This window comes from Aethalodelphis obliquidens, unplaced genomic scaffold (genome assembly GCF_003676395.1).
Source record: "Aethalodelphis obliquidens isolate GAN/ISIS:26980383/991018 unplaced genomic scaffold, ASM367639v1 scaffold2, whole genome shotgun sequence".
In the NCBI taxonomy this organism is placed as follows: Eukaryota; Metazoa; Chordata; class Mammalia; order Artiodactyla; family Delphinidae; genus Aethalodelphis; species Aethalodelphis obliquidens.
The window spans coordinates 38099226-38111598 of record NW_020837946.1 but is presented as its reverse complement, the minus strand read 5'-3'; the positions used below and the strand labels follow the sequence as shown (position 1 = coordinate 38111598).

Sequence of the window (12373 nt, the reverse complement as noted above, 5' to 3'; positions counted from 1 at the left end):
ATGATTTTAAATGTTAAACAAACTCATGCAATTATCAGCTTTTTTTTCTTAGAAGACTGCTAGAGAGATTTATTGTGTCCTCCAAGGCTATTCAGCAGATGCTGGAGTTACAGCACAGTGAGTTTAATTCAAGAGAGAAATTCTGAACACAGAGTACTCAACTCCACAGGATTCCAAGACACAAATCTACCTGATCACTCTATCACAGTCGGCTTTATTATTACCTGCAAATGGCATGAGATAAAATATATATATAAGCATATGACACAACTTTAATTACAAAAATAAAGTTTATTTAAATTCTATATACACACACACACACACATACAGGGTGCACCATACATTTACTTATTACATACAAATTCTGCTTCTCAACTACAAAGTTATGTATACAGTGTAAACAGTGGTAAGAATTTCTAAAAAGCCCCCACTGTACTTCTTTCATCCTACGTCTCATACTTGTTTTCCTCCCACAGTTGGACTGGGTCTTATAATCCACATGTACATTTATTATAGTATTTGTTTCCCCCTAAAAAGAAACTCTAAAAAGCTCTTATTAAACCAAGTATATCTAACAAGTACTGTTATCTTAGATCCAAGAATATGTAATATTTGAGATAAGTAAAAGGTTTTTATCTGTTTCGACTTCATCAGTAACACCTTATTCCATACATACAATTCCCTAGTCTTCCTATTACACTCCTAGTGATCTTGAAATGAAAACCGGGTCATGGCTATTGAACCTAGTCACCTTTTCTTTTTTTCTTTTTTCTTTTGGTCAGAAAGCCAAACATTGATAATGCATTTTTGTATTTGCCTCAGAGCAGTTTGCTATGAATTAAGCCCAGCCTCCCAGCTCTCAGTCTTTATGGCTAAGATACATGCAGGTGAAAAGTAAAAGATTAACTCCATTACTTGTCTTCCTACCACATAACCATTTAAAATAAGTTTGCAAGGAACTAAGTGAATTACATAATTGTGCTGACGTAAGAGTCCCAATCTGTCTTTCCTCTACTAAGCAACCTCCTTTTCTATGTATTTGAAAAACTAATGGCAATAGTAACAGGGCACTAAGAAATGGATGACTGACAACAATGATATATGTAGAAATGTAGCAAACATTTCTTTCAAATAAATATATGCTCAAAGTCTGTATTTAAAGAACTGTATTGAGAGGTAATATCTTTCTCACTACTGTATTCCAAACACCTATCACAGTGCCTGGTACATAGTAGGTGTTTAATATACAGTATTAAATACACAAATGAATAAATGGTGTGAAAAAAATAGTGTATTCAACTCTATGCTGGTTCAATGGCCAATACTGTCCATTTCAGTTTGGGGGACAACTTACCAAAAAATGGTAACGGAAAATGACAGACCAATATAAAATTCTTGCAGGAATGATAATTTTGCATATCTACCAAAAAATTATTATCATATATTAAAAATGAAATACACGGATAATTCTGAAATTATCATGTCCATTTTTGGGTTAATAATAAGCCCTGAGACAGAAAATACTGGTCCATGCACAGCAGCTGCCCAAGCTGCTTACCCAGCTGAGGGGCTTTATATAGAACAATAAGTATATAAAAGCTTCTGAGCCATTCCAATATTCCCGCTGTTCTGATATATGAGAGACAAATTGTAGGCAATATCTCTTCGTAAGTCTAACTGGTCAACTTCCATACCCTAGGGGGAAAAAACATATGAATGAGTTATATTTCAAACTGACAACCAGGACAATTTTATGGCAAGTAAATAGTTTTGTAAGTGTTCAAAAAACTATTAAAATTCATAATACTAAAAAAAAATTATAAAACTAGACATATATCTTGGATTTAAATTTTTATTAGGTAATGCTGATTCAGTTACTTGTTACAGTAACTATATCATCAAATATTTTTAAATGTGTAACCAATAAGTTAAAGGAAAATGTTTCATCCGCAAGACATGGCAGAATGAACTGTAGGTGAATTAGGATTTAAGAGTAAAAAAGTGAAACCATAAAAGAAAAATACCGTTGAAAAATACAACAATATAATCTTGGGTAGGAAAGGCCCTTCTAAGTATAACAGCAAAAGTAGAAACTATAAAGAGAAAGATTGATATGACTTCATAAAAAATGTAAAACTTCTGCATGCAAAAAAAAAAAATCATAAAACAAATGACCAGATGGGAAAAAAATACCTGTACTACATAACAGAAAGGCATATAAAGAATAGGTCTAGGAGGGCATACACCAAATTGATTATAATGATTACCTTATGAGTGTTATTACCTTTTTTTCTACTTAAATAACAAAGCAATGAACTCAATGGAATAGATTAGATCTATGTTCCTAATCTTCCCCATGCAAAATTTTGTAGTCAACTGAAAAAACATCTGCAACAATGAAAAATGATACCTATAAAGCTTAAGGAGCAATACATAAAGTACTTATGAAATGAAGAACACAAAAGTATATGTATTTCATCAGCATAACTGTAAGAATATGTATTCATTTGCTTAACGGCTAAACTTGAACAAGGGTAATAGAAAACAGTTGTGAGGGAATGTGGAGATTATGAGTGCAACTTAAAAAAATTAACTGTGAAAACATACTTTCCTTCAGAAATTAAAAATCAGGCTTTAAACACAGACTATCATAGTATTGGCAACACTTCACCCTACATTACATTATCTTAAACAAAACTGCATTTATATTGGTCTTTCATTTTTATAAAGAAGCATGTTAGTTACACTTTTGAACTTGGAAATGAATAATGGCTACATTACTCAATATTCAGGCTTCCTGTCTACCATCTCACACCTGTTAACCACAGGGGCTATCTTAGGATAACTGAAATGGCCATAACCAGAAGTCATATATGGCCACATGGTTGCTGATCAGGTCATTAAGGCCAGGATATCAAAGAATTACTTGTTGCTGAACATAATTAAATAAGTGCATTCAATAAAGGGAAAATATATTTTGATATATAAGCTACAATTAATTTCACTGTCTGGACCACTACACTGAGCTAACTGCACTTATCTACAGATGAAATGAGGTGACTCTTCAGTTTTTAGAGTAAATCATACAATACCTCTACCATGAATGGAGGGAGCTCCAGGGCCTTCTGATAATAGTGGATTGCAAGGTGAATCAGCCCCAGTTGGTGAAGGCCACGGCCCAAATTGTAGAATGACTCCTGGCAAGGCCCACGTAGACTGAGGTATCGATTAAGAAAGGAAAAGCCCTACCAAAAAGAAAAAGATAAATAATTCAATAGTTCACTCGTTTGACAGTATGTGCCAGGTACAGGAATACAAACCTTTTTTTTTCAGAAAGGCAGTGCCACCCTAAAAGAATATATGCCTGTGGTGTAGTGTCATATCACAATATAGTCAATATCTCTTCTGAAGGTGTAGAAGAGAGATTTTTTTAAACTAAAGACAAAAGAATTCATAGAAAACAAAGCCAAGTGTTACAACTAGCTGTTAAAGATCTGTAATCTATAAGCACACAGAATATATATTTTTATGGTTTCAAGTTGGCTTTTGTGGCATTAGAGGCCAGTAAAATTTTAGGTTTGAGATACATGTCTAAAAGCTTGACCAAAATATAAAATCCAAGCCCTTATAATGACAATTCAGAAAGTTTCATCCTCATGAGCAAACTCACTTGAGCATATCTAACCTTTCTGGGTAAATGGTACCCTTTATATACCTCTCAGAACCTTAATAACCTCTTAACCTTAAAAAACTTGCTTTTTTTTCCCTCTGAAAACTGCTGACTCAATAGTTTTATGGAGAAACTGATTATTTCAGAGCCTAACTGTAATGATGCAGGCTCCCTGTGTGTCACAGTGTCCAAAAAGCAACTTGCTTCTTCTTTTTGTATTCACTTTCCCCTTTAATGCAGCTTCAACTTTTATCATGCACGGAAAGCTTCAAGTTGCAAGGTGCAAGTATCTGATGTAAATAATTAAATAAATATATTACCTGAGTTAAGAGTAAGTCAACTAATTTGTACGTACAGAAAATAAAATGCAAATTTCCTGGGTGATCTGTTATGTAATAAATGGTCACAAATTTTCCTTCATAAATTAATAATAAAAATTAAGGAATTCTTTAGAATTAATGCATTCTAGGAATAAAAATTATGCTCAGTAAACAAATCATACTTTCTGCACAATAAATGAACCCATTTGAGTATATGAATATGACCTCTACTCCACTGACATGGTTCTCTGTTAAGTAACAGCAGACAATCTCAGAAATATCTTAACTTCTTATTTAAAAATGAGAAATTTAAAGACAAAAATCTGAGAGAGAACGTTTTCTTTCCTTTCCTAACTACTTAAAAAACAGGTATATACATGCATCAAATATATAAACATAAAAACTGAAATAGAAGCAAAAGTGTTGAGGATACAGGGGTGTACAAGACAGATAAGATCTCTGATCTCTTGGAGTTTATATTTTTACTAGAGGAGACAAGTTATGTAAAAAAGTAAACAAGAAAACAAAAAGGTAATTTCAAACTGCTTTACGAACTAAAAAGACTTTAAAAGAGCACATTGTGGTGATGATGTAAGGAAACAGTCACACAGGCACGTATTCATACCTTATTGTATGTATATATTATTATATTTTTTAAATTAATTAAAAAATCTTAAGGACCTAGAAGGCTGGAAGCCTCTGAGGCTCCAGAATATAAGGAAGTCTGCACAGGGTTCCTTAAGATTCTGCCTGTGTCGTCTTCATTTATGATCTGGCTGCGCACCCTTTTCTACATGGTTGCATAAGTCTTAGCCAGGAGTACCCCTAGATGTTGGTCCATGAGTGCTGAACATAGGGATAGGTGTTGGGTACTCCCAACATGTGCGCTAAGCAGGTGCTACTTTTGAAGCAGAGAAACAAAAGCATTAAGTATATTCATTTTTAAAGAACATAAAATCAAGTAATGAGGAATCCAAATGAATTACCTGCACAATAAGAGCATGTCTCTTTAATACATACTTCTGAGATGCCATGTGAATAAAGGTTAGGCCTATACAGAGGCTGTAGAGAGGTTCATGGGGATGGCTGCGAAAGGCCTGCACATACTGTCCTGAAAAATGAACAGTGATGTCAGATGGTGGGACAAAAACATAGTTCCTTATTTCTTCAACACTTACTCTAAGATATTTTAAGGTAAACAAACGTTACTGTTACTTTAACATATGCAAGGAGTACATTCTAAAATATCAACCAGTGACCTCCCTGGTGGCACAGTGGTTAAGAATCTGCCTGCCAATGCAGGGGACACGGATTTGAGCCCTGGTCTGGGTAGATCCCGCATGTGGCGAAGAACTAGGCCTGTGCACCATAACTACTGAGCCTGTGCTCTAGACCCCCTGAGCCACAACTACTGAGCCCGTGTGCCACAACTACTGAAGCCTGCGTGCCTAGATCCCATGCTCAACAACAAAGAGAAGCCAACGCAATAAGAAGCCCGCACACTGCAGTGAAGAGCAGCTCCTGCTTGCCGCAACTAGAGAAGGCCTGCGCGCAGCAATGAAGATCCAACACGGGCAAAAATTAATTAATTAAAATTAAAAAATATCAACCAGGTGCACATTAATTTGAATTTTAAAATAATATATAACATATAACAAAATTAGAACTATTTACCCATGAGTATATCCTGACCATGAAGATTAAATATGAGTATAAAAGTAACTTTTTTAAGGTACAGTTAAGACATTTCCATGTAGAACAGTACTTCCAAAATAAACAATGTATCAATTGTGATCATAAATATATCTTATGACCTTAAATCTTTTTAAAGCCAATGGGGGAATGTGTCTTTTGGTGAATTCTTTCATAAAATTAATTGAGACCTATCTTATAAATTCAAATGTGATGGATCATGGAGGTGAGAAAAAGAAACATAGTTTTGTTTTGTTTTTTAGGTTATGGGTATTATTTTCCCAAACATAGCAACTACTTTGTTTTTCCTGAGAAGAGCTAAATGTATCTAATAATAAAATAAGAATTCATGGTTTTGTGAATTCCATGTATTCTAAATATATAATTGTCTCATATCAAATGCCTAACTGTATGAGACAGAGGAATTTAAGCAAATTTTTCTTATAAATGTATGATCTCTAATTTATCATATAGATAAGAAAACTTCTACTCCAGAAGGCACAGCACTGTAAAATCTCTTTAGCAGCACAGATGGTAGCCTGCCGTTTGGACTTCCTATTTTTGTGTAGTGTAAAAGTTTCTAAATATAGGAAAATAAAATAAAATCTCTATTTTATATTTTCTTAATATTAAACTAACAATTCCCAAAAAGCATACACAATGAAGGAAAGTTTCAGTGTCTGATGTTCAAGATTACTGGCTGAACAACTATAAAAACAGCAGCCATACACAAAGAAACATGAAAGTATTAAACAGCCAAAATCACAGTATATTCAGAAGTGAACTTGGCAACACTAGCTTTCAGGCAGCAGGAGATACATGTCTCACCTAAACGTTTGGTTAGGTATTTTTCTACTTGTGTGCTCCTGATTCCTTATTACAGAAATTTCCTATAAATGATTAAATTTTCCCTGAGTTTAATTAGAATTAGTAAGAGCTATATAAATAAATCTTAATATAAAGACTTGTCTCCCACCAGTCAGAATGACCATCATCAAAAAAGTCTACAAACAATAAATGCTGAAGAGGGTGTGGAGAAAAGGGAACCCTCCTACACTCTTGGTGGGAATGTAAATTGGTGCAGCCACTATGTAGAACAATACGGAGATTCCTTAAAAAACTAAAAATAGAACTACCATATGATCCAGCAATCCCACTCCCGGGCACGTATCTGGAGAAAACCATGCTTGGAAAGATACATGCACCCTAACGTTCATTGCAGCGCTGTTTACAATAGCCAAGACACGGAAGCAACCTGAATGTCCACTGACAGATGAATGGATAAAGATGTGGTACATATCAATGGAATATTACTCAGCCTTTAAAAAGAATGAAATAATGCCATTTGCAGCAACATGGATGGACCTAGAGATTATCATACTAAGTAAGTCAGACACAGAAAGACAAATATCATATGATATTGCTTATATGTGGAATCTAAAAATATATATATATACAAATGAACGTATTTACAAAACAGAAACAGACTCACAGACTTTGAAAACAAACTTAGGGTACCAAAGCAGAAATTGAGACTTTGGGATTGACGTATACACACTACTATATTTGAAACAGATACCCAACATGGACCTACTGTATAGCACAGGGAACTCTACTCAATATTCTGTAATAGGGGACTTCCCTGGTGGTCCAGTGGTAAAGAATCCGCCTTCCAATGCAGGGAACGTGGGTTCGATCCCTGGTCAGGGTACTAAGATCCCACACATGCTGTGCGGCAAATAAGCCCACGCGCCACAACCACTGAGCTCGCACACCTCAACGAGAGAGCCTGTGTGCCACAAACTACAGAGCCCACATGCCCTGGAGCCTATGCACCACAACTAGAGAGAAGCCCGCACACCACAACGCAGAGCCCATGTGCTGCAGCTAAGACCGAATGCAGCCAAAAAAAGAAAAAAGAAAAATAAATAAATAAAACAAAGAAATATTTTTTTAAAAAATTCTGTAATAACCTAAATGGGAAAAAAATTTGAAAAAGAAGAGATATATGTATATGTAAATAAATAAGTAAATAAATAAATAAAGGGGAAAAAAAAAAAAGACTTGTCTCCTAAAGCAGGCATCCCCAACCCGTCCATGGCCTGTTAGGACCCGGGCCACACAGCAGGAGGTGAGCGGCAGGCGAGCAAGTGAAGCTTCATCTGTATTTACAGCCACTCCCCATCGCTCCCATTGCTGCCTGAGCTCCATCTCCTGTCAAATCAGTGGCAGCATTAGATTCTCATAGGAGCGTGAACCCTACTGTGAACTGTGCATGCGAGGGGTCTAGGTTGCATGCTCCTTATGAGAATGTAATCGCTGATGATCTGAGGTGGAGCTGAGGTAGTGATGCTAGCGCTGGGGAGCGGCTGCAAATACTGATTATCATTAGCAGAGAGGTTTGACTACACAGAGACCATAATAAATCAACTGATGCAGACTCATATCAAAACTCTATCAGTGAGTGGCGAGCAAAAACAAGCTCAGGGTTCCCACTGATTCTGCATTATGGTGATTTGTATAATTATTTCATTATACATCACAATGTAATAATGATAGAAATAAAGTGCACAATAAATATAATGTACTGGAATCATCCCAAAATCATCCCCACCCCCACCCCCCTCCACCCAACCCCACCCCTGGTTCGTGGGAAAACTGTCTTCTATGAAACTGGTCCCTGGTGCCAAAAAGGTTCGGGACCACAGTCCTAAAGGAGTGAACTATCAGCAAATCTTAAGTTCCTCTTTGTTACTATAGCAAATTAAATCAGGTAGCAAAGCATCCATAATTAATGAAAATTATTTTGAGAACGAACAAGCCTCAGCAGGGAGAGTTGTTGAGCTTTAAAGTCCTACTTTCGGACTTCCCTGGTGGCGCAGTGGTTCAGAATCCACCTGCCAATGCAGGGGACACAGGTTTGAGTCCTGGTCTGGGAAGATCCCACGTGCCGCAGAGCAACTAAGCCCGTGTGCCACAACTACCGAGCCTGTGCTCTAGAGCCTGTGAGCCACAACTACTGAGCCCGCATGCCACAACTACTGAAGCCTGTGCTCCACAACAAAGAGAAGCCACTGCAATGAGAAGCCCATGCACCGCAACGAAGAGCAGTCCCCGTTTGCTGCAACTAGAGAAAGCCCACATGCAGCAATGAAGACCCAATGCAGCCAAAATTAATTAATTAAAAAAACCATTCAAAAAAACAAAGTCCTACTTTAAAGACCTACTTTAACCTTTTGAAACCAAAGCATCATAAGAAAAATAAATATTAATTATTATAGTTACTGAGAACACTTATAGCCACTTACTATATGTGCCAGGCATTATTTTAAGTACTTTATATTAACTCATTTAATTTCCACAATAATCTACAGGGTAGGTCCAATTATTATCTCCATTTCAGAGATAAAGAAACCAAGGCAGAGGGAAAGAGACAAAGTCATATGCCAGGACACTCACCAAGTGCATGCTTAAAACTACCAGATACGAATGCATTGTGTCCATTCAAGACACACAGGGCATGATTATCTGGGTTTTTCAGCATTAAACGGAGACAAAAGCGGTGATGTCGTACATCTTGGGAATGCATGGTAACTTGATTGAAAATGTTCCAGAGCTGGGGTTTATTGACATTTTCCATTACCATTATCCTAAAATTGCAGAAAGAGGGTGAGGGTAAAAAATAATGTAAAAAGAAAAATCTTCCTGATTTTTAAGATTGAAACCTTTCAGTGGTGTCCCACCAACACTGAAATGCACTGCCCCCAACAAGGGGGATGTAGTGCTTCTACATCTTGTTTCTGCTTTTCAACAAAACTTTTAAACCACAAAACAGAATCAAGAGGTTTAAGTTTCACCTTTTCTCTCCCAGCCCACTCTCATAGCTGCAGAACAATGAACACTGCATAATAATAATGTATATCAGACATTGTTAAAAGGTGTTACATACGACAACTCACTTAACTCTCACAGTAATCCTATAAGGTGGTAATATTATGATGCCTGTTTTATCACAATAAATGGGGAGACTGAGGCACAAGAGCTTAAGTAAATGAGAATGCATGCTCTCATATACTGCTTCTGAGAATCACCAATGAACAAATTAATCTGTAAGTGACAAGAGTTAAAATAAAACAGCTTATTAAATCCTGGACATGAGAAACTACGTCAAAGTAAATATACATGCTCCATCAAAGAATCTAATTAAAATAAGTTATTGGAAAATCACCTGATATAGTTATATGCCTTTCTGAAATTTTTGTCCAGAATTGCAGCAGAGAGACCAAAGTATTCTAGCTCTTTGCGTTTTGGCCTGTCCTCATAAAATGAGTAATATTCCAATGAAGAATCCACAAGTAACTCAGCCTCCTGAAATCGGGATAGGTCACATAAGGAGTATATGGCCTTCAAAAGAAGGTTCCACCAGTCATCTTTTGTCAAAACACTCGTGAGTACAGCAAATATTGCTAAAATGAGACCAATGAAAATCAGTTAGGACACTGCACTTCCAGAAATAGGAGTATTAGAAAGAAAATTCACATGACCAATTTTATGGTTAAATTTAATAACCATGGCCCTATGGGACTGAATTCTTGCCAACATTCTTCTGACAATGATGAGAAGGAGGGAGCTGCTTGTTTCCACTCCCTCAACATGACCCCCCTCTGCTCTGCCTGCCTAACAACCTGCAGTCCTAGGTAATTCTCATTTCTGATTGTAAAGTCCAGCTATTTCATTTGTGTTTCTCAGTGCTAGCTAGAATATATGCTCCTCCAGAGCGAGTGTGCTTTCCATGATTGAGGTCAGATATGGGATTCTACACCTACAAGGCATTCAAATATTTGCTAAGCAAAGGACTTCAAATTCATACTTAACAAATCTTCTCTTATTTGTCTGTAAGAAACCTCCCTTTATAGCCCTTGAAAAATACCAAAAGCCATAAATTTTTTTTTACTGTCTTTGACCCAGTAATTCTCTTCCTGGGAATCTATCCTAAACAACTACTCAGAAATATGGATAAATCTATAGCATGAGGATGCTCACTATGGTATTATTTAGAAAAGAAAATTGTCAAAAGCAACCATATAATCAAAAAATAATATGGAAATGATTAAATTACGGAACTGCTATCCAATGGAGTATTACACACTCCTTAAATATAACAGCTACAAAGAGAACAGAACATGAGAAAATGTTGAGTGAAAAAAATCAGTACAAAGATGCATGTAACATAAAGAGCTGTAGATAATCCTACCATGATGCACTGGTGTAATGTGATCCCCACCATGATGAAACTAACTGACAAAACAAAAACCTTATAAGCTTAAGAAAAACCAACAATGGACCTGAAATGAGGAAATACTGAAAGAGAAAACAGCCTGGGTCAGATACAGAGAAAAATATGTTAAGGAAACAGTCCAAAATAATGTGTGCAGAGGCAGAAGCCACTGGGATAAGCCCAGAATCAATAAACTGGAGAGATGGCAGGGCTCTGAGGCTAGATTGTGAGCAGCTGAGCCCACCCTCCTATCCTCTGACTCTCTTCCCCCGCGACATCTTGCTTATGTCCTTATATTGTGCTTAACAGAGATTCAGCTCTTCTGGATTCTAAAACACTGTCCATTGCATACTGCCATGTCAGTAAACAATGATTTAATTAGCATCTGTGGACCTGATTAACCATGAAAAAATTTTCTGCTAGATTGATATCTCTAGTTTATAGCCTAGGTCTCTTCCAAAGCTCTCTGACTAATAACCTCACCCAACATACTTGATCCTTTTTCAGCTAAAAATAGATGGCTTGCAAAGTCACATGACTTGAGATTGGGTCAAAGCAACTTATTTTCAGACTTTTTATGACTATTGCTACATTTGTCAAAAATAAGTTTAACAGAGAATGGAATATATGTAATTGAAGTGACTAGACAAAGCAATCTGTATTATCATCTAATCATCACAAATTTCTTAAAATAGGGTATATTTTCCTCTTAAAAAGTCAAAATTAAAAGATTGTTTTAGTTTTTTCACAGAAGGATCTAAGCAGATGCCTGCCTTTTAATTTTTTTAAACTGAAGTATTTACGTATAGCCTTTCTTTCTTTTTTAAAAACACCAAAAGAGTTTATTTTACCTGAGGGATCTAGATTAGAAAATACCATTTTATTCAAAAAGGGTATATTTTCAATTAGATTATTGTCAAGTATTACTTCATGAGTTTTTTTTTCCAACTCAGCCAAGTTTTGTGCAACAAAGCAAATGAAGGTAATTACCTTTTGCATCACAATTTGCCGACTCTTGGTCATTGTTGTCTGATATTTTGTCTCTTGACACTTTAATAAGGTAGAGATGCCTCTCTCCAGATTTGGAACTAGATATCAAACAGACTTGGGCTCTATTCATTGCTACCTGAATTAAAGATGATAAATGAGATTTTATAGTCACATAATTTTTTAGAGAAAATCTATGGGAAACAAGTGTCACAGGTGTGCCTGAAAGTTTCTTTAGTAAGGCAAAAAAAAGACCAGTCATTGTGTATATAAACGCCTAGAAGAGAATGAATAGACTTATTTTTTCCTTAACAAAGCAATCTGGGTCACACTACTCACCTTAGTAAGGAAAAAGAAAGCAATTCATATTAAGTTTATAACACACACACACACACACACACACACACACACACACACACACACACA

The 12373-nt window shown here is 36.1% G+C and overlaps 1 protein-coding gene across 4 annotated transcripts in view; it reads right to left on the bottom strand.

Moving 5' to 3' along the window:
* Positions 1–271: 271 nt before the first annotated feature.
* GTF3C3 (general transcription factor IIIC subunit 3) overlaps positions 272–12373 on the bottom strand; it is a 39820-nt gene continuing 27718 nt past the window's right edge. For 2 of the 4 annotated variants that reach the window (XM_027125275.1, XM_027125280.1), the window contains 6 exons: positions 11951–12086; positions 9911–10148; positions 9142–9332; positions 4977–5101; positions 3093–3245; positions 272–1695 (listed from right to left, as the gene is read on the bottom strand). In XM_027125275.1, coding sequence (XP_026981076.1) covers positions 1573–1695; positions 3093–3245; positions 4977–5101; positions 9142–9332; positions 9911–10148; positions 11951–12086 — 966 coding nt within the window. In that variant the 3' untranslated portion in view covers positions 272–1572. The remainder of the gene's footprint in view (positions 1696–3092; positions 3246–4976; positions 5102–9141; positions 9333–9910; positions 10149–11950; positions 12087–12373) is intronic. The other 2 variants (XM_027125277.1, XM_027125287.1) reach the window with 2 other exon arrangements.